Source organism: Kogia breviceps, chromosome 7 (genome assembly GCF_026419965.1).
Source record: "Kogia breviceps isolate mKogBre1 chromosome 7, mKogBre1 haplotype 1, whole genome shotgun sequence".
Classification (NCBI taxonomy): Eukaryota; Metazoa; Chordata; class Mammalia; order Artiodactyla; family Physeteridae; genus Kogia; species Kogia breviceps.
The window spans coordinates 80,338,077-80,360,983 of record NC_081316.1 but is presented as its reverse complement, the minus strand read 5'-3'; the positions used below and the strand labels follow the sequence as shown (position 1 = coordinate 80,360,983).

At 38.2% G+C, this 22,907-nt stretch overlaps 1 protein-coding gene across 12 annotated transcripts in view; it reads right to left on the bottom strand.

Moving 5' to 3' along the window:
* The window catches only part of NUP98 (nucleoporin 98 and 96 precursor), a 105,463-nt gene that overhangs the window by 52,337 nt on the left and 30,219 nt on the right, over positions 1 to 22,907 (bottom strand). For 9 of the 12 annotated variants that reach the window (XM_067038783.1, XM_067038786.1, XM_059068717.2 and 6 more), the window contains 3 exons: positions 18,474 to 18,566; positions 14,212 to 14,352; positions 1,021 to 1,154 (listed from right to left, as the gene is read on the bottom strand). In XM_067038783.1, the coding sequence (XP_066894884.1) occupies positions 1,021 to 1,154; positions 14,212 to 14,352; positions 18,474 to 18,566 (368 nt within the window). The remainder of the gene's footprint in view (positions 1 to 1,020; positions 1,155 to 14,211; positions 14,353 to 18,473; positions 18,567 to 22,907) is intronic. The other 3 variants (XM_059068721.2, XM_059068723.2, XM_067038787.1) reach the window with 1 other exon arrangement.

The following is a 22,907-nucleotide window of genomic DNA, read 5'->3' as shown; positions in this document are numbered from 1 at the left end:
CACTTCACTCCTTTTTATGGCTGAATGATATTCCATTATATAGACATAAAACATTGTGTTTATCCATTCATCAGTTGATGGGCTCATCACTCTATTACTGCATATACTATACTAAAGCTGAGTAAATTTAAGCATGTACAGGTCTGATCTTCCTCACTAGATAGCAAGCTCTTAGAGAATAAATTCTTCTTTACTTTTATTAGGTATCCTCAGTGCTGAGCAGAGTAACTAGTCAGACATAAATGGCTAAATAATAATTTCTGTATACTGAGCAACTTACTCTAATTCTCAACAATGAACAGAATTGCTATTCCCATTTTACAGATGAAACACATTCAGAGAGGCAAAAGGAGATGCACAGACTCACAGACTATAGGTGGTAAAAAAGGATTAAATCGACCAAAGACTACTTTTAATGCCACAACACAGTGAGCAAAAGATCATTTCTAGAGCCTAAGAGATTAAGACAAAGCTATGTAGAAATCAGGAGAAAAAAATTTTTGATTTGCCACTTAAGACATTATGATGTTAGAGAAATCAGCCTCTGTGAGCCTTAGTTTGCTCAATTATAAAATGAGTATAGGGCTTCCCTGGTGGCACAGTGGTTGAGAGTCCGCCTGCCAATGCAGGGGACACAGGTTCGTGCTCCGGTCTGGGAAGATCCCACATGCCGCAGAGCGGCTGGGCCCGTAAGCCATGGCCGCTGAGCCTGTGCGTCCGGAGCCTGTGCTCCGCAACGGGAGAGGCCACAACAGTGAGAGGCCCACATACCCCCCCAAAAAACAAAAAAAAAATTTAAATAAAATGAGTATAATATCTGCCTCATATCAGGGCTGTTGAAAAGTCTCAGCCTTTACTTTCAGTTCAACACTTATTTCACTGTCATGCTGCCTTCCAGATACAAAAATAATTTATCCCCTGGCCTAGTGAAAAGCATAAATAATGTGTCTTAAAAGCTTAATTACACCTAAGTTTCTCCTACTCTGAGAACAGATTTTATAGAAACATCTTTAAACTTACCTCTTCTTTCTTCTTAGGGTCTGACATGGGATTCCGGAAGAGAGGAGAGTCTCCAAAAGGTGAGTATGTCAGACTATTGATGTGCTGTTGGAGAACAGCCTGCTGGGCAGCAGAAGCATTTGGATCTGTCAAAGCTTTTTAAAAAAAGAAAAGAAAAAGCAAGATATCAGTCCAAGGATCCAGTGCCTTAAATCAAGAGAACTTGAGATTCTCTTCAAAATGTTCAGACTCACTCAGTGGCATTACTGGTTGAGAGCAAAGGAGCAAACTGTGAAGAAAATCAACAATAAAATAATCTAAAAGGTCAAAGATATGTGGAGCATTTCATAAGAGACAACACACATAAAATCTTACTTAGGTGTTCATTACTGCCAATAATCAAAGAAATGTAAACCTAAACAACCTTGAAGAAATAGCATAGCTATATAAAAAAAAAGGGATCAGTCTGACTTCTAGAAACACTGCAAATTGGTTTAATATGTCTAAAAGAAACAATATGACAGTACACAGAGCAAGTAATGTTTTTATATATTTAACCTAATAATTTTAATCATGAAAATCTAACCTAAGGACTTAATTAAACTAGAAAGAAAATAAAGACATATTTCGAAGTGTTCACTGAACGTTATCTGTAATGGTCAAGACTTGGAAACAACCTATGTCCAACATTAACAGTTGTAAAAATCATGATTCATCAACATGGTGGATTAAGTAGTTGTTAAAAATGACAATGTGGAAATAACGAAGTATCTTTGATTTAATTTAACAAGGAAAAAATTCCAGAATAAAAAATATTAAGTATACTGAGAATATAGAGGAAGAGGGTAGCAAATGAAAATGAAAATGGCTGTTAAGGCATCCTTATATTTACTATTTGCATTTGATATTCACACTACATTTAAGTAAAAACTGAAAGGAAAGAAAGATCACCCCGTTTTCTTTCAAAGTGTAAGAACAGGGCTTCCCTGGTGGCGCAGTGGTTAAGAATCTGCCTGCCAATGCAAGGGACACGGGTTTGAGCCCTGGTCCGGGAAGATCCCACATGTCGCGGAGCAACTAAGCCCATGAGCCACAACTACTGAGCCTGCGCTCTAGAGCCCGCAAGCCACAACTACTGAAACTGTGTGCTGCGACTACTGAAGCCTGCACGCCTAGAGCCCATGCTCCGCAACAAGAGAAGCCACCGCAATGAGAAGCCCGCGCACAGCAACGAAGAGTAGCCCCCTCTCGCTGCAACCAGAGAAAGCCTGTGCACAGCAACGAAGACCCAACACAGCCAAAAAAATAAATAAATAGAAAAAAAAAAAAGTGTAAGAACAAACGTCATCAGACAGGAACAGTGATCTACAATTGTACACCGTAAAAAGAAAACAGCAACAAAAAAATCTGCACTGTACCCTGACTGATGAAGAAACCTCTTTGTAAGATAAATATTTCAAAAAAAAATACTGATAAAAAAATGAAATCACACAAGTTTAAAATATTTAAAAATAGAAATACTTTTTCCTTTATAAACATTTAAAATAAGGCTAAAGCCAAAATATAATAAGATAATCCACAGAAAAGAAGTGCCACAAACAAAAAATTTTGAAAAATTTAACACAATGGAGCAGAGTGGGGGGTGGGGGGGTGGAGAAACAATAGCAGCATCAACAACAAACCCAAAACAGTTAAAATAAAATTAACGAAAAGGGGCAGATCCACTATAGTCAAATTAAGCATTCTTAAAACTGGATGTATTCACTAAATACTAAAACACATGTTGATATTTTAGGAGAGGGTACAAATTTGCTCAGGATTATGAAACCCAGAGGAGATGTCAATTTAATGATCATATAGTAAAGCATCTGTATTCAAAAGTTCCTAAATCCAATTTAAGACTACTGGTGAGAAAAAAATACAGAAAAGTAGCCACCCAATAACATAATGTTGTTCTGTGGACTATTCAATAAGACTAAAAAAACTCTGGATATTTTTAATGAACTCTAATATTCACTAGTCAGTTTGTGACCTGACAGCCAATTATACATTGAAAAGCACTGATCAGGGACTTCCCTGGTGGTCCAGTGGTAAAGAATCCGCCTTCTAATGCAGGGGACGCAGGTTTGCTCCCTGGTCGGGGAACCAAGATCCCACATGCCACAGGGCAACTAAGCCTGTGTGCCACAACTACTGAGCTCGCATGCCTCAACGAGATAGCCTGCATGCTGCAAACCACAGGGCCCACGCACCCTGGAGCCCACACACGAGAGAGAAAAACCTGCACGCCACAACTAGAGAGAAGCCCATGCGCAGCAACGAAAGATCCTGTGTGCTGCAACTAAGACCCAACACAGCCAAATAAATAAGTATTTTAAAATAAATAAATAATTTAAAAAAAAAAAAAACACTGACCAGCACTAGCTGATCCCACCATTTAACAAGTATAGGTCACCCCTCCTGGGTATGCTCAAATAAAAACTTCCTCAACAAATTCAAACATATATAATTAGGAAAGTGTGTGAGGATGTCTTTATTTCTATATGTTTAAATATGAAATCTTCTCTGTTAACTGAATTATTTCAAATAAAATACAGAAAAGAGAGCTGATAAGTTAGCAAAAATAAGAGAATAAGCAAGCATAATCATTAGTTAAGCTATCATTTGCTAGTGTTATATTCATTTCTGGTCATAATTATTTGAAAACATACTGAAAAACCAAATGATTAAAGAGATAGAAAAAAGGTATAAAAATCAAGTCTTCTGAGACCAGAAGAAACTGATACTTTATCTGAAAGAAAGGCAATAGGTTACCACAAAGAAATTGTAGGAGACTGATTTTGCTTGGCTTTAGGAGGTAGAAGTAGAACCACCGGGTGGAAATTCTATAAAGGCAGGTTTTGGTTTCTAAACAACCTGAACAAAACAATGGACTGGACTAACCTGTAAGGAAGTCACTATAGCTGAGGCTTTTAAATAACAGACTCCCACAAGCTCTAAAGCACCTTATAACTAAGACCCTGTGATGCAAAGATGTACATTGTAAATCAATACAACTACATTTAAATGAGCAGAAACACTACTGCATATAACTGTAATATCAAATTCATGCCAGGAACTTTTAATTGGCTTTGGGAAAAGATGGATTATTAAAAACCATTCAAAAGCTATCTATGTAAATAGCAGGTTATGGTATTTATGTTACCTCCTACTAAAATCAAAACTAAGGAAAACAAATAAAATTTGAATATAATTTTATGATAAAACTGATTCTAATTTTCACAGAGAAAGTTCTAATTCACCTCTGCTAGCTCCAAAGACCTAATTAAAATCTATGGATAAAACAAATTAAAATATCTACACAGCCCACAATGACAAAGAATAGGAAGGTAGTAAATGAACAGATGAGAAAATATAACAAATGTCTAGAAGAAAGAAGTGGACAAGCAGGAGACAGTAAACCGTACGTTGGAGTACACTCAAAGGGGATTACAGCCAAAAGGGGGGACCATCTGCCTGAAGCAGAGAAAGCTGAGAGATTCAAGAAGACTAAATTTGATGAACTGAGACTGTGGAAGGAGAGAAGAACCAATGCAAAGCATATATACAAAACTACTATACCCTGTCATCCTCCTAATCCCTGATGCTCAACAGATAAGTCAAAATATCAGAGAGAGTTCCTCTGATGAAATCAAGTTAACAAGGGCAACAAGAGGAGCTGTATCATCCCAGAGCTAAGAATGTGATATTCTAACATTTAGAGGACCCTTGGCTAATAGCTGGTTCTTGGGCTACTTATCAAATGAAATCTACTGCTGAAAAAGCTCTACGCAGATACACAAGTTGCCAGTGATATTTTTATTATTTTATCCTTAAATATGACTGGAAAGCATCACTGAGTATTAAAGAATAGGATCAAAACAAAAATAATCCTGAAAACTTAAGGAACAGAAGAATTCTAAAAAAAAATTTTTAATGCCAATTAATTCAGAGTTTCAAGAAAAAAACTGCATCTAAGAACTGGATGCTTAAAAAAAGGAACTTCCAGAGAAGAGAGATGATGCTGGAAGAGTAAGACGCAGAGATCACATTCCTCCCCACAGATACATCAGAAATACATCTACACGGGGAACTGCTCCTATAGAACACCCACTGAACGCTGGCAGAAGACCTCAGACCCTCCCAAAGGCAAGAAACTCCCCACGTACCGGGGTAGGGCAAAAGAAAAAAGAATAGAGACAAAAGAATAGGGATGGGACCTGCACCAGTGGGAGGGAGCTGTGAAGGAGGAAAGGTTTCCACACACTAGAAGCCCATTCGCGGGCGGAGGCTGTGGGTGGCGGAGGGGGGAAGCTTCAGAGCCGCGGAGGAGAGTGAGGAGAGCTCAGCAACAGGGTGCAGAGGGCAAAGCGGAGAGATTCCCACAGAGCGTCGGTGCCCGGCACTCACCAGCCAGAGAGGCTTGTCTGCTCACCGGCCGGGATGGGCGGGGTAGGAAGCTGGGAGAGGATTGGGGTTGGCTGCGTGAACACAGCCTGAAGGGGTTAGTGTGCCACGATTAGCCCAGAGGGAGTCTGGGAAAAGTCTGGAGCTCCCGAAGAGGCAAGAGATCTTTTCTTCCCTCTTTGCTTCCGGGAGCGAGAGGAGAGGGGATTAAGCGCAACGCTTAAGGAGCTCCAGAAGAAACGAGCGCGAGCGGCTATCAGCGCGGACACCAGAGACGGGCATGAGATGCTAAGGCTGCTGCTGCTGCTACCAAAACGCCTGTGTGCGAGCACAGGTCACTTTCCACACCTTCCCTCTCGGGAGCCTGTGCAGCCAGCCTGCCGCTGCAGGGGTCCTGGGATCAAGCGCACGGCGCGCCTCAGGCTGGTGCAACATCACACCGGCCTCTGCCACCACCGGCTCAACCCGCATCCGTACCTCTCCCTCCCCCCGGCCTGAGTGAGCTAGAGCCCCTGAATCAGCTGCTCCTTTAACCCCGTCCTGTCTGAGTAAAGAGCAGACGCCCCTACGCGCAGAGGCGGGGCCAAGTTCAAAGCTGAACCCCAAGAGCTGTGCAAACAAAGAGGAGAGGGGGAGGTCTCTCCCAGCTGCCTCAGAAGCAGCGGATTAAAGCTCCACTATCAACTTGAAGTGCCCTGCATCTGTGGAACATCCAAATAGACAGCGAATCATCCCAAGTTGAGGAGGTGGACTTTGGGAGCAAGATATATTATTTTTTTCCCCCTTTTCTCTTTTTGTGAGTGTGTATGTGTGTGCTTCTGTGTGAGATTTTGTCTGTATAGCTTTGCTTTCACCATTTGTCCTAGGGTTCTGACCATCCCATTATTATTATTTTTTTTTTACTTTTTAAAATTTTACTTCTTAATAATTATTTTTTATTTTAATAACTTTATCTTCTTCCTTCCTTCCTTCCTTCCTTTCTTTCTTTCTTTCTTTCTATTTTTTCTCCCTTTTATTCTGAGCCGTGTGAATTAAAGGCTCTTGGTGCTCCAGCCAGGCGTCAGGGCTGTGCCTGAGGTGGGAGAACCAACTTCAGGACACTGGTCCACAAGAGACCACCCAGCTCCATGTAATATCAAATGGCAAAAGTCTCCCAGAGAGCTCCATCTCAACACCAAGACCCAGCTTCACTCAACGACCAGCAAGCTACAGTGCTGGACACCCTATGCCAAACAACTAGCAAGACAGGAACACAACCCCACTCATTAGCAGAGAGACTGCCTAAAATCATAAGGCCACAGACACCCCAAAACACACTACCAGACATGGACCTACCCACCAGAAAGACAAGATCCAGCCTCATCCACCAGAACACAGGCACTAGTCCCCTCAACCAGGAAGTCTACACAACCCACTGAACCTTAGCCACTGGAGACAGACACCCAAAACAACAGGAACTACGAACCTGCAGCCTGCGAAAAGGAGACCCCAAACACAGTAGATAAGCAAAATGAAAAGATAGAAAAACACACAGCAGATGAAGGAGCAAGGTAAAAACCCACCAGACCTACCAAATGAAGAGGAAATAGGCAGTCTACCAGAAAAAGAATTCAGAATAATGATAGTAAAGATGATCCAAAATCTTGGAAATAGAATAGACAAAATGCAAGAAACATTTAACAAGGATGTGGAAGAACTAAAGAGGAAGCAAGCAACGATGAACAAAACAATAAATGAAATTAAAAATACTCTAGATGGGATCAATAGCAGAATAACTGAGGCAGAAGAACAGATAAGTGACCTGGAAGATAAAATAGTGGAAATAACTACTGCAGAGCAGAATAAAGAAAAAAGAATGAAAAGAACTAAGGACAGTCTCAGAGACCTCTGGGACAACATTAAACGCACCAACATTCGAATTATAGGGGTCCCAGAAGAAGAGAAAAAGAAAGGGACTGAGAAAATATTTGAAGAGATTATAGTTGAAAACTTCCCTAATATGGGAAAGGAAATAGTTAATCAAGTCCAGGAAGCACAAAGAGTCCCATACAGGATAAATCCAAGGAGAAACACGCCAAGATACATATTAATCAAACTATCAAAAATTAAATACAAAGAAAACATATTAAAAGCAGCAAGGGAAAAACAACAAATAACACACAAGGGAATCCCCATAAGGTTAACAGCTGATCTTTCAGCAGAAACTCTGCAAGCCAGAGGGAGTGGCAGGACATATTTAAAGTGATGAAGGAGAAAAACCTACAACCAAGATTACTCTACCTATCAAGGATCTCATTCAGATTTGATGGAGAAATTAAAACCTTTACAGACAAGCAAAAGCTGAGAGAGTTCAGCACCACCAAAACAGCTTTACAACAAACGCTAAAGGAACTTCTCTAGGCAAGAAACACAGGAGAAGGAAAAGACCTACAAGAACAAAACCCGAAACAATTAAGTAAATGGGAATAGGAACGCACATATCAATAATTACCTTAAATGTAAATGGATTAAATGCTCCCACCAAAAGACACAGACTGGCTGAATGGATACAAAAACAGGACCCATATATATGCTGTCTACAAGAGACCCACTTCAGACCTAGGGACACATACAGACTGCAAGTGAGGGGATGGAAAAAGATATTCCATGCAAATGGAAATCAGAAGAAAGCTGGAGTAGCAATTCTCATATCAGACAAAATAGACTTTAAAATAAAGACTATTACAAGAGACAAAGAAGGACACCACATAATGATTAAGGGATTGATCCCAAGAAGAAGATATAACAATTGCAAATATTTATGCACCCAAAATAGGAGCACCTCAATACATAAGGCAAATACTAACAGCCACAAAAGGAGAAATCGATGGTAACACATTCATAGTAGGGTACTTTAACAGCCCACTTTCACCAATGGACAGATCAACCAAAATGAAAATAAATAAGGAAACACAAGCTTTAAATGATACATTACACAAGATGGACTTAATTGATATTTATAGGACATTCCATCCAAAAACAACAGAATACACATTTTTCTCAAGTGCTCATGGAACATTCTCCAGGATCGTCATATCTTGGGTCACAAATCTAGCCTTGGCAAATTTAAGAAAATTGAAATCGTATCAAGTATCTTTTCCGACCACAACGCTATAAGACTAGATATCAATTACAGGAAAAGATCTGTAAAAAATACAAACACATGGAGGCTAAACAATACACTACTTGATAACAAAGTGATCACTAAAGAAATCAAAGAGGAAATCAAAAAGTACTTAGAAACAAATGACAATGGAGACACGACGACCCAAAACCTATGGGATGCAGCAAAAGCAGTTCTAAGAGGGAAGTTTATAGCAATACAATCCTACCTTAAGAAACAGGAAACATCTCAAATAAACAACCTAACCTTGCACGTAAAGCAATTAGAGAAAGAAGAACAAAAAAAACCCAAATTTAGCAGAAGGAAAGAAATCATAAAGATCAGATCAGAAATAAATGAAAAAGAAATGAAGGAAACGATAGCAAAGATCAATAAAATTAAAAGCTGGTTCTTTGAGAAGTTAAACAAAATTGATAAACCATTAGCCAGACTCATCAAGAAGAAAAGGGAGAAGACTCATCAATAGAATTAGAAATGAAAAAGGAGAAGTAATAACGGACACTGCAGAAATAGAAAAGATTATAAGAGATTACTACAAGCAACTGTATGCAAGTAAAATGGACAACCTGGAAGAAACGGACAAATTCTTAGAAATGTACAACCTTCCCAGCCTGAACCAGGAAGAAATAGAAAATATGAACAGACCAATCACAAGCACTGAAATTGAAACTGTGATTAAAAATCTTCCAACAAACAGAAGCTTAGGACCAGATGGCTTCACAGGTGAATTCTATCAAACATTTAGAGAAGAGCTAACACCTATCCTTCTCAAACTCTTTCAAGAGATAGCAGAGGGAGGAACACTCCCAAACTCATTCTATGAGGCCACCATCACCCTGATACCAAAACCAGACAAAGACGTCACAAAGAAAGAAAACTACAGGCCAATATCACTGATGAACATAGATGCAAAACAAAAATCCTCAACAAAATACTAGCAAACAGAATCCAACAGCACATTAAAAGGATCATACACAATGATCAAGTGGGGTTTATTCCAGGAATGCAAGGATTCTTCAATATACGCAAATCAATCAACGTGATACACCATATCAACAAACTGAAGGAGAAAAACCATATGATCATCTCAATAGATGCAGAGAAAGCTTTTGACAAAATTCAACACCCATTTATGATAAAAACCCTGCAGACAGTAGGCATAGAGGGAACTTTCCTCAACATAATAAAGGCCATATATGACAAACCCACAGCCAACATCATCCTCAATGGGGAAAAACTGAAACCATTTCCACTAAGATCAGGAACAAGACAAGGTTGCCCACTCTCACCACTCTTATTCAACACAGTTTTGGAAGTTCTAGCCACAGAAATCAGAGAAGAAAAAGAAATAAAAGGAATCCAAATCGGAAAAGAAGAAGTAAAGCTGTCACTGTTTGCAGATGACATGATACTATACATAGAGAATCCTAAAGATGCTACCTGATAACTACTAGAGCTAATCAATGAATTTGGTAAAGTAGCAGGATATAAAATTAATGCACAGAAATCTCTGGCATTCTTACACACTAATGATGAAAAATCTGAGAGTGAAATTAAGAAAACACTCCCATTTACCATTACAACAAAAAGAATAAAATATCTAGGAATAAACCTACCTAAGGAGACAAAAGACCTGTAATGCAGAAAATTATAAGACACTGATGAAAGAAATTAAGGATGATACAAATAGGTGGAGAAATATACCATCTTCTTGGATTGGAAGAATCAACATGGTGAAAATGACTCTACTACCCAAAGCAATCTACAGATTCAATGCAATCCCTATCAAACTACCAATGGCATTTTTTTACAGAACTAGAACAAAAAATTTCACAATTTGTATGGAAACACAAAAGACCCCGAACAGCCAAAGCAATCTTGAGAAAGAAAAATGGAGCTGGAGGAATCAGGCTCCTGGACTTCAGACTCTACTACAAAGCTACAGTAATCAAGACAGTATGGTACTGGCACAAAAACAGAAATATAGATCAATGGAACAGGATAGAAAGCCAAGACATAAACCCACACACATATGGTCACCTTATCTTTAATAAAGGAGGGAAGGAAACACAGTGGAGAAAAGACAGCCTCTTCAATAAGTGGTGCTGGGAAAACTGGACAGCTACATGTAAAAGTATGAAATCAGAACACTCCCTAACACCATACACAAAAATAAACTCAAAATGGGTTAAAGACCTAAATGTAAGGCCAGACACTATCAAACTCTTAGAGGAAAACATAGGCAGAACACTCTATGACATAAATCACAGCAAGATCCTTTTTGACCCACCTCCTAGAGAAATGGAAATAAAAACACAAACAAATGGGACCTAACGAAACTTAAAAGCTTTTGCACAGCAAAGGATACCATAAACAAGACCAAAAGACAACCCTCAGAATGGGAGAAAATATTTGCAAATGAAGCAACTGACAAAGGATTAATCTCCAAAATTTATAAGCAACTCATGCAGTTCAATAACAAAAAAACAAACAACCCAATCCAAAAATGGGCAGAAGACCTAAATAAACATTTCTCCAAAGAAGATATACAGATTGCCAACAAACACATGAAAGAATGCTCAACATCATTAATCATTAGAGAAATGCAAATCAAAACTAAAATGAGATATCATTTCACACCGGTCAGAATGGTCATCATCAAAAAATCTAGAAACAGTAAATGCTGGAGAGGGTGTGGAGAAAAGGGAACCCTCTTGCACTGTTGGTGGGAATGTAAATTGATACAGCCACTATGGAGAACAGTATGGAGGTTCCTTAAAAAACTAAAAAAGAACTACCATATGACCAGCAATCCCAGTACTGGGCATATACCCTGAGAAAACCGTAATTCAAAAAGAGTCATGTACCAAAATGTTCACTGCAGCTCTATTTACAATAGCCAGGACATGGAAGCAATCTAAGTGTCCATCAACAGATGAATGGATAAAGAAAATGTGACACATATATACAATGGAATATTACTCAGCTAGAAAAAGAAATGAAACTGAGTCATTTGTAGTGAGGTGGATGGACCTGGAGTCTGTCATACAGAGTGAAGTCAGAAGGAGAAAAACAAATACCGTATGCTAACACATACATATGGAATCTAAGAAAAAAAAATGTCAAGAGCCTAGGGGAAGGACGGGAGTAAACACAGACCTATTAGAGCACGGACTTGAAGATATGGGGAGGGGGAAGGGTCGGCTGTGACGAAGTGAGAGACTGGCATGGACATATATACACTACCAAACGTAGGGTGGATAGCTAGTGGGAAGCAGCCGCATGGCACAGGGAGATCAGCTAGGTGGTTTGTGACCACCTAAAGGGATGGGATAGGGAGGGTGGGAGGGAGGGAGATGCAAGAGGGAAGATATGGGAACGTATGTATATGTATAACTGATTAACTTTGTTGTAAAGCAGAAAGTAACACACCATTGTAAAGCAATTATACTCCAATAAAGATGTTAAAAAAAAAAAGGAACTTCTAGAGAATCAGAAAGACAATTTAAAAAAATCCAAAAGGATGATTTAGAAGACAACTTAAAAAAAACTTGTAGAAAGTAGAAACATGGGTGAAAAAAATCAAATGTTAAGACAGAAAAGGTCTAGGAATTCCCTAGTGCTCCAGTGGTTAGGACTCGGCACTCTCACTGCTGGGGCCCAGGTTCAATCCCTGGTCAGGGAACTAAGATGCCGCATGCTTTGTGGCGTGGCAAAAAAGAAAAAAGAAAAGATCTAAGCAAATCACTGAAATTTCAGAACAAAGGGACAATCCTAAATGGTTGTGGGCCTGGGGGGAACAAGTCTCAAGAATCAGAGAGGCATTAGATTTCTTATCAGAAATGGTTAATCCAAGAAGTATCGTCAAAGTTCTTATTTTCACACCAGAATTCCATAACATTAAAGTTTGTGGAACAAATGAAGATGTTTTCAGAACTGTAAGTAGTCAAAGTTTACCTTTGATATCCATGTTACTTGAAGACACATTCCAGAAAATTTAGGAAATAGATAAAGAGGAAGACCCTATATCCAGGACATAGCAGTCTCCACTGAGTAGACTTGAAGGGAATATACTAGAGCAATGCTGAAGGCCTAGGGAGTAATCAGAGTTCATACTGCTGCAGGAGGACAGAGAGATCAAACAATGAGGTATCCAGGGTAATAGAATTCTAATACCATCCTTAAGAATTTGGACTAGTGTTAAGAAGGTGATAAGGGCAGGTAATGTAATACAAGGGAAAAAAATAATTAGAAATTCCAGGAGAAAGAAAAAGCTGTACGAGAAAAGATTACTTAGTTGAGTAGCAATATTTTCAGTTATAATAAAATGCTATGCTCATTTGAAACTTTTAAATTATTCTTTCCCCAAAGAAAAAAGAGAGTAATTATTCAGAGAGAGCACTTTATCAACTTTATCAATACAAAAATATAAAAAGGGCAAAGAAATGAGAGAAAAAGAAGCGTAAGGAAGAGCACTATTAGCCTTACTTGACCAAGGGGACTCAAGAAACACTATCTCCTAGTTGACAGAGTTAAGAAGAAATATGTAAGGACATGGCTTAAATTTGCAAAGTATGTAAGGACGTGGAAATTTGCATGGCTTCTCAAAATATGAAACATGGATCATGATAGTACAGGAGATGAATTTAATGGTACAGAGACTCACTCCTTCCTTCCTTTCCTTCCTTCCTTCCTTCCTTCCTTCCTTCCTTCTATCCATCCATCCATCTCAGTTACTCTATACCTGCCAGGTGACATCAGTTTTTTATTTTTGGTAAAACATAATTTTCTTTAAGAAAAAAGATATTTAAGTTACAAAGTAAGTTAATTTTAAATTAGAAATAATAACAAAGGTGGCAGGCAGATATCGCAAAAATTAGGAAGGGGTATTCAAACGAATGAAGTATGAAAAACACTTTAAAAGATAAAACTAAACTTGTGGGGGACTTCCCTGGTGGCACAGTAGATAAGACTCTGCACTCTCAATGCAGGGGGCCTGGGTTCGATCCCTGGTCAGGGAACTAGATCTCACATGGATGCTGCAACTAAGAGTCTGCATGCCACAACTAAGGAGCTGGCAAGCCGCAACTAAGGAGCCCATGAGCCGCAACTAAGACCTGGCACAACGAAACAAATAAATAACTAATTTGTTAAAAAAGTCTCAAATCCAGCTACAACAACAACAACAACAAAAAACCCTAAACTTAGGGAATTTAGTAAACAGATATATTGGGAGAAGTGAATAAAAAACAGAGGTGATAACTGAGCTAAATTCTCATCTACCATTAACAAGTTAAATATTGATATTAAGCAAAACACAGCAATACAAGCACATCATTTTGAGATATAAACTTACTTATACGCCAGATGAATTAAAAGCTGTAACAAAAGTGGTTTCTTTGGGGGAGTAAACCTAGGAGTGGGGAAGCGGGGAAGGCCAGCACCTATTATAAGCCCTTCTGCACTACATGATTGTTTAATGACCTCTGTGTATATACCGCTTTGGTAGGGACGGGATACGGTGGGGTGGAAAATCAAGTCAGCAAGTTAAGTATTAGCAAGAAATAAACTGAGTAAAGGCTTCTAAAGTGACTGACACTTACCTACTGGGGCCTGGGGGGCTCCGAAGCCCAAAGTGGCTGTCGTAGTATTAAATCCAGGGGCCCCAAAGGCTCCTGTACCAAGAGGCCCTCCGATCTTAGGCTGGTTGTTCCCAAATAAAGATGCCTGTCCAGCACCAAGAGCTATGGAGACAAGAGGAAAGAAAAAGCGCCACAGAAGATCCTTTGAATGTTACGCCAGAGGTCAGTTACTTAAAAATGTAATACATTTGGAAACTTCATAATAACCACTCATTTGAACAAAAAATCTAATACAGTAAATGCTAACTATATGCCAAGAACTGTTGAGTACATCATATATATCATAGGCAAAATACTTAAACCTCTCTGTGCTTCAGTTTCCTCAACTATAACATGAGATAATAATACATAGCTTAGATACTTATCCTACGATTAAAATAAACACATATTAAGCACTGAAGAGGTCTGGTAGATACTAACATTCATTAAATATTAACTATTATCATCTCATTTAACCTTCACAAGCCTGAAGCAGGAACTACTGTCCCTATTTTACAGAAGAGAAAATGGAGGGTTTAATAATTAGCTCAATGTCACAAACGCAGTAAGTGGTGAAACCAGAGTTCACACCTCGATGCATCTGACAATACAACCAGGGCTCTTAATTGCTACTCTATAGTAAAACAGATTTTTAAAGAATTTTTAAATTGTCAATTCTCCTTAAATTTCAATATCTGCAAATCAAAATACTCAACTGAACCAATTAAAACGTCATCTTTTTGACTACAGAAAACCAAATCCAATATATCTTCTTTGAAGAGCAAAAAGTAACACTTTCAAGTATACCATCTCATGAAAACTATTTCTGACAATTTTTTTTGTTGTTTTATAAAAAGCTGAATGCCTTGTGATGAGGTTACTAAACAGATTCAAGTTTCAGCCTAAATCTGTGGATGGAATAAACTTATTTTCACCAGGGAGAAGGCCACTGCAGAAACCTTAATGTTTTAAAGCTTAATGAATCTTGCTTATGGACCATGTTGTTTGCAATGATTTTTAAAGTGTAAAGTGGGAAGAATTTAGTTTTTTTAGGATAAGTTATTGGCATAAATTAAAAACATTTTTCCATCCCTCCCCCAACCCCAAAGAAAAAGTTAATGGCAATTTGGAAGATCTGAAGTTCTTTTTAACATACCAATGTTTCTTGACAGAGTTATGGTTTACCAGGAAAATCACTTCAAACATATAATACTTGGAGGTCAAAAATATCGAGTGGAAACTGTCTTGAGATTGCAACCCAAAAAAAGGATAGGAAGTTTACACTCAGAGAATGCATACAATATAATGAGGGTGACTCCTAAATGAACAAAGCATTCCTTAACTGTCCAACTCTCACTAATAATAAGATAACAATACAGCAATGGGATTTCACCTTAAAAAACCCAGCTTTGAAACAGGGAATAAGACTTCTTTTAAAGTTCCAACCCATTAGAAACTGGTGAAAATTCCAAGAAAAACTAAAATTATATTACTCCCTTTTAAAAAAAATGTATTTTATTTATTTTTGGCTGCGTCGGGTCTTCATTGCTGCATGCAGGCTTTCTCTAGTTGTGGCAAGTGGGGGCTACTCTTCGTTGCGGTGCGCGGGCTTCTCATTGCAGTGGCTCCTCCTGTCGTGAAGCATAGGCTCTAGGCACACGGGCTTCAGCAGTTGTGGCACGTGGGCTCTAGAGCGCAGACTCCATAGTTGTGGCGCACAGGCTTAGCTGCTCCACGGCATGTGGGATCTTCCCGGACCAGGGCTCGAACCTGTGTCCCCTGCATTAGCAGGTGGATTCTTAACCACTGCACCCCCAGGGAAGTCCCTTTATTACTCCCTTAAAGGACATGGTTTACAGTAAAAATGTCAGGATTATTTTTTTCCCCCCCAAAGAACAAAACCTCCTTACCCCTAAACAAAAGGCTTAGATGAAACCTGAATATATAAAATGGATAAAAATTTCTGTTCTGGATGGGTGTGTATTTGCATTAGCCCTGAAGGAAGAATCATGAAACAGTCTAAAAATCACTATATTTCAATAACCTACAAAATAATAAAAACATGTATTTTATCCAGATCAGTCTTATATTATGCACAAATGGCTTTTTATACTTAGTGAAAGGACTTATACAAGTTGAGGGACATTCTGATGTATAATAATGTCAATTTATGAATTGTGTTATATTTACAGGTAGTTGTAGGAGTCATAAGGAAGATATACTGGTGGCACCATGGTAAAAGTGGTCCTAAAAACCTCAAGGATGCTCAAAGAATAAATAAAAATGGTTATACCTCATTGAGATTTTCTAATAAATGTTAGAATTTAATTTTATCTATGGTACCTATTAGCTTTGGGTAGATTTTTCTGTGTATATCTTAGTGTAACAAACTTTACTGGATGTACCCTTAAACTTATGACTTCATGGAAAATTTTAAGAACTAAAACCTCTTAGTATTGTTACTAAGTAACTACCAAGAAAATGGCATACTACTGATAGTGCTAATGACAGTTAATACCTATGTGAAACAAGAAACTGATGCACCCATGATTTAATCATACACCAAAGGATAATATAAAACATTTTACACTAAGACTGGTCACTTAAATCTAGGTGTACAAAAGATTTATGTATTTGTACACTTAAGGTTTCTACAGTCTACTACTCATGAAGTACCCAAAGGCCTATGTTACATGAAAATGTACTTCTGTTGAGGTATGAGTTTGAATCTCTATCATTCAAAACAAGAAGCTATCTACACAGGAATACCCACTTAGCTAATGTCCCCCTAAAACACAGTCCAAAGCTACAATGTTATCCTAATTGTGATACCATAAAATGCAGAATTCATTAATGTGGGTATTTATATCTGATAGTCTCCAGACACATTCCTCTCAGAGCCAAAAGTCTGCTTTAGCAGATGTGACCACCAAAGAATTTCAATAGTGTGTACTCAGTGATTCACAATTCTCGTTTCCCTACATGATCTATTGCTGCTAAGGTTGGGAGTGTAAAATTCTTTATTAATTGTATTTGGCTTTTAGTTTATACGGGCAAAGCATGAATTAGGATTATATAACAGCAGTGAAAATGAGATTCATCGTCTGTGAGGTACAACTGTTCAAGGAAAACCGAATACAGTCAAATAAATAAAGAGGCTGAGGTATTACATTATTGTGGAACAGAAGACAACAGCATCAGGAAAAAAGTTACAGACCACTTTATAATCTTAGACTACAGAATAAAGCATTGCTAATCATAATCTGCAAGACCCAGAAGCCAAAGAGGAGAGAATGACAACTTCGACCACATAAAAATAAAACTTGTATATTAAGATATCATAAACAAAATTAAATGATAAACAAAGACTGAGTAGAAATATCTGGTAACAGACATTAGAGCAGCATCTTATCCAAGCTTAGGTTTATGGTTCATAAGCTGTCTAGCATCAAACTACCTTGAAAAAGACCACACCAAAGTTAACTTCCTTTCTGGGATTAGAAGAGAACATGATGTCAGATGTTATATTCTGCTTAAGTTTAAGGATCACATTGCACAAAAAACTACAGCTTTTTAGTTTTTATTTCTTGAAAAACATATGTAGTAGAATTTGAGTAAGCTCACAGGCTCAAGAAGTTTACCATACAACCCAAAAGAGTTAATATCCACAATATATAAAGCGTTCTAAAAAATAAAGAAACAATGATCAACAATGATTATGAATAGAGAACTGAAAGATTCAAATGCCCAGTAAATATACACAAGGGTATCCTTCACCAGTAATCAGTGAAATGTAAATCAGAACATACCAACTTCCACTATCAGGCACACAAAGATGAAGAAGCCCAACAATACGGAAAGGGTATGAAAAAATGAGCACTTTTATAAAATATGAGCAAAAATGCAAACTGGCATTCTTTTTGGAAGGCAAATTAAAAATTGGCAAGACTGACCAAAACAAAATATGTGTATCTTCTGACATAACACATTAAGTACTGAAAATCCCAGGTAGACCAGGACTATCAGAGGACAAACATTTCGTACAAAAGGAACAGACAGCCTCTAAGATAAATGTGCCAGCATTTTAAAATCTGATAAAGCATATGGGAATGTTTTCTAAATCCATCTGTGAAAATGAAAATCTAGGCCTCTTATTTCCATGTGTATGATCAAACAGAGGTCTTAAGTTCCAGCAGTTAGATTTAGTTGTATCACTTCCTAAATCTTATGGTACAGTTCCTTACCTGTTCCAAATCCTGCACCAAGCCCGGCTCCCAGAGTTCCAGGTCCTGGCTTACTTCCAAAAATACTATTCCCACTGGTATTTGTGCCAAACCCTAGAAGGACAAAAGAATGAGTGGACTGTACATTAACACAACTCTCAATGTCCTGTACAAGGGAATTTAAAACAAAGCAGTCTGACCCTAAGTTTTGCATTGCTTCATTTTTTGATATTTAGAAATCCTAAATGGCAGGTTAATTTAATTTTTAAGTTTAAGTAAGTATAAACAGATCCCACAGATTTCCTATTTACTTAATAACATTTTAGACTTGAAATATCAATTCAATATAGGATAATCCCCAATATTAAAACAAAGTGATTGTGCTTGAGCTTGGGGAACATTCCCTTCGTAAGACTCAAAGCCTCCATTCTGTTTCATGTTTAATTAGTAGAAGAAAAATTAATTCTCCCAAACTTTCACTAAAAACTAAGACAGTCAACAAAGATACTTCACTGGGACTTCCCTGGTGGCACAGTGGTTGAGAGTCCCGACACGGGTTTGTGCCCCGGTCCGGGAAGATCCCACGTGCCGCGGAGTGGCTGGGCCCGTGAGCCATGGCTGTTGAGCCTGCGCGCCCAGAGCCTGTGCTCCGCAACGGGAGAGGTCACAACAGTGAGAGGCCCGCGTACCGCAAAAAAAAAAAAAAAGATACTTCACTGAACCTAGAGGTTCTTGCTAAGAGATTACCTATAAAAATCTCTACAGCAGCTTTTGTTTTGAACAGATGAACCTTGCATGTATAGTAATGTGTGGCTGATGACACATGAGGACCTTTAATGGAGTCAGACTCAATCAGCTCATAGGAGCATTCGAGGACTCAGCTAGCTGACATTAAAAAGAGAAGATAATCTATGAATAACCTTTCTTGAATTGAACTGTTTCATTATCAGAGATGATGGAGAGTTGAACAAACCATTCTCTTTCACTATGACCCAACATTTAGAGAAAATCCTGTGATTCCCCTCTAAAATCCACAAGTCTCCCCACAAAGACACCTACACATCACATTATTGCTATTATTTCTCTTTTGTTCAGATGTGTGCACAGTTTCTATACTCCTTTTGGAGCTAAATATCAAGAAATGATAATGAACATATCATTAACCTCTTTTGATAAGAGGGAAAAAACCCAATCACTGGCCAGCAAATCCTGTTTGTGGTACACCTGAAGTCTTTTGAAAAGGTATCATGGGGCTTCCCTGGTGGCGCAGTGATTGAGAGTCTGCCTGCCGATGCAGGGGACGTGGGTTCGTGCCCTGGTCCGGGAAGATCCCACATGCCGCGGAGCGGCTGGGCCCATGAGCCATGGCCTCTGAGCCTGCGCGTCCAGAGCCTGTGCTCCGCAACAGGAGAGGCCGCAACAGTGAGAGGCCCGCATACCACAAAAAAAAAAAAAAAAAAAAGGTATCATGGAGGTGAACAAGTTCAACATAACAGAATAAAGAAAGTGTCTTGGAATATATGTCAGTGTCACCAACTAAGATTATACTTCGTCATGCCAATATCTGAATTTATATCGGAATGAAAAATGTCAAGAACAAAAGTTAATTAAACAGTTTGAAAACATATTTCTAATGTCATTTAAAAATCCAAGCAAGTAACCTGACTTATTTCAATACATTTAATTCATGCATTAAGTCTTTTCTCCAATTCTCCTATCAGCTATGCCACAAAAATGGAGTTCTGCCCACTCAAGCACAATCAATTTTCTTTAAAGAAAAAAAAAAAAAAAAAAACCAGAAAATGTACTTGGAGATGCTGTCTTTCTGAGTTAAAATTTAACCAAAAAGGATCTTCCAACCCCATAAACAGCAGAAAACAAGATACTAGTGAACTACCTCAAACCCACAGGAGGGAAGTAAGTCCCAACTTACACTGTTTATACCACACATTTCCACAGATTCTTACTGACAAAAGTTTATCAACTCTGTTATTTCAAAACAACTTTAAAGTAAAATTAAGAACAATTAATTAACAGTCAATTAATTTATGACAAAGGAGCCAAGAATATACAATGGAGAATGGACAGTCTCTTCAATAAATGGTGTTGGGAAAACTGGACAATCACATGTAAAAGAATAAAACTGGACCATTATCTTACAACATAAACAAAATGGATTAAAGACTTGAATATAACATCTGAAATCATAAGACTCCTAGAAGGAAACAAAGGGTAAGCGAGAAAAAAAAATTTCTATGTATATATGATGACAGATGTTACTTAGACTTATTGTGGTAATCATCTCACAATATATACAAATATTGGACCATTACATTGTATTGGGTGGGCCAAAAAGTGCCTTCAGTTTTTTAAGTAAAAATAAAAGACATTTTTCATTTTTAACAAGAACTTTACTGCACAACATATTCACACTTTTGTTCCACTACCTTCTGACATTTTTCAGCCAACTTCATAATTCTATCTTCCCAAAACTTTTTATCATTTCGAGCAAAGAACTGTTCCAGGTGCCTTTTACAGTCTTCCAGGGAATTGAAATTTTTTTCCATTAAGAGAATTTTGTAAAGACCAAAATAAATGGAAATCTGAAGGTACAATGTCTGGTGAATACAGCAGATGAATCAGAACTTCCCAGCCAAGCTTTAACAGTTTTTGCTTGGTCATCAAAGAAACATGTGGTCTTGCGTTATCCTGATGGAAGATTACGCATTTTCTGTTGACTAATTCTGGACGCTTTTCATCAAGTGCCGCTTTCAGTTGGTCTAACTGGGAGCAGTGCTTACTGGAATTAATTGTTTGGTTTTCCGGAAGGAACTCATAATAGAGGACTCCCTTCTAATCCCACCATATATACAACATCACCTTCTCTGGATGAAGACCAGCCTTTGGTGTGGTTGGTGGTGGTTCACTTCGCTTGCCCCGCCATCTCTTCCATTCCCCATTGTTGTACAGTATCCACTTATCATCACCTGTCACAATTTGTTTAAAAACGCAATGTTTTCATTACGTTTCAATAGAGAATCGCATGTGGAAATAGGAACAAGAAGGTTTTTTTCGTTTAACTTATGTGGAACTCAAACATCAAAGTGATGAACATAACCAAGCTGGTGCAAGTGATTTTCAAAGCTCCATTTGGGTATTTGGGTATTTTGAGTATGTCGGCTATCTCCCGTGTGGTTTAACGTTTACTGTTCTCAATTATTGTTTCAATTTGATTGCTATCAACTTCAACTGGTCTACCCAACCGTGGAGCATTGTCCAGTGAGAAATCTCCAGCATGAAACCACTTTTGACACATTTGATCAGTCACAAATCTTTTTGTGTGTTTCAGCTGCGTTTTTACCTTTCTTGAAATAATAAAGCATAATATGCAGAAAATGTTGCTTTTTTTCTTCCATCTTCAATATTAAAATGGCTACACAAAAATTCACCAATTTTGATAAGTCTTTTTTCAAACGCATGCTGTCACATACAATCTAACAAAATTGTTTCAAGTGAAGTTAAAGACAACTAAGTGCTATCAGAGCCATCTTATGGAAAACGAACTTTTTGGCCCACCCAATACATCTGAAATATAATGTTACATGTCAATTATATCTCATTAAAATAAAAAAAAAAAACCCTTAAAATATCAGATGTCAGGCTTCGCTGGTGGTGCAGTGGTTGAGAGTCCACCTGCCGATGCAGGGGACACGGATTCGTGCCCCGGTCCGGGAAGATCCCACATGCTGCAGAGCAGCTAGGCCTGTGAGCCATGGCCGCTGAGCCTGCGCGTCCGGAGCCTGTGCTCCGCAACGGGAGAGGCCACAACAGTGAGAGGCCCATGTACCGCCAAAAAAAAAATAATAATAAAAATAAATTTAAAAAAATCAGATGTCTATGTACACAAAGAGCTCAACTGTCCCCTTAACCATGTAGCATGAGGAACCAATAATTTATTACCGAGTACCATCTTATCAATACCCAAAAGAACCTCAACCTCTTTAAACTGTTGCTCACAAGTGTTGACATCCTGCTTGTAATTTCTCTCCTGAAACAATTCTATTCATTCACTTAACCTTAAACTAGTCCCTGTTAGGAATAATTACTAAGAAAATGAACTGATGACTCTAAAGAATGACTTAAGGATGTGGCAACATCAATTGTAGATGAATCTTTTCACTCTGTGGATTAATCACCATCTTAATGAAACACAATTCCATACTGGGTAACGTGCAACCAACAATGATATGATACCACAAATCTTTGTGTAACCTTATTCCATTTCCAGATTTGTTATATGACTTATTTCCAAATCAGAAGATCATCTCTGTCCACAACACCAAAGATGATAGCTTCCCAAGACAACAGGAACATCAAAGAAAGTCTTACTTAAATCTGGATCTCTCTGGGGTGGTAATGGAATGACAAGTTCACCCAAGAGTAAAACAACATTGC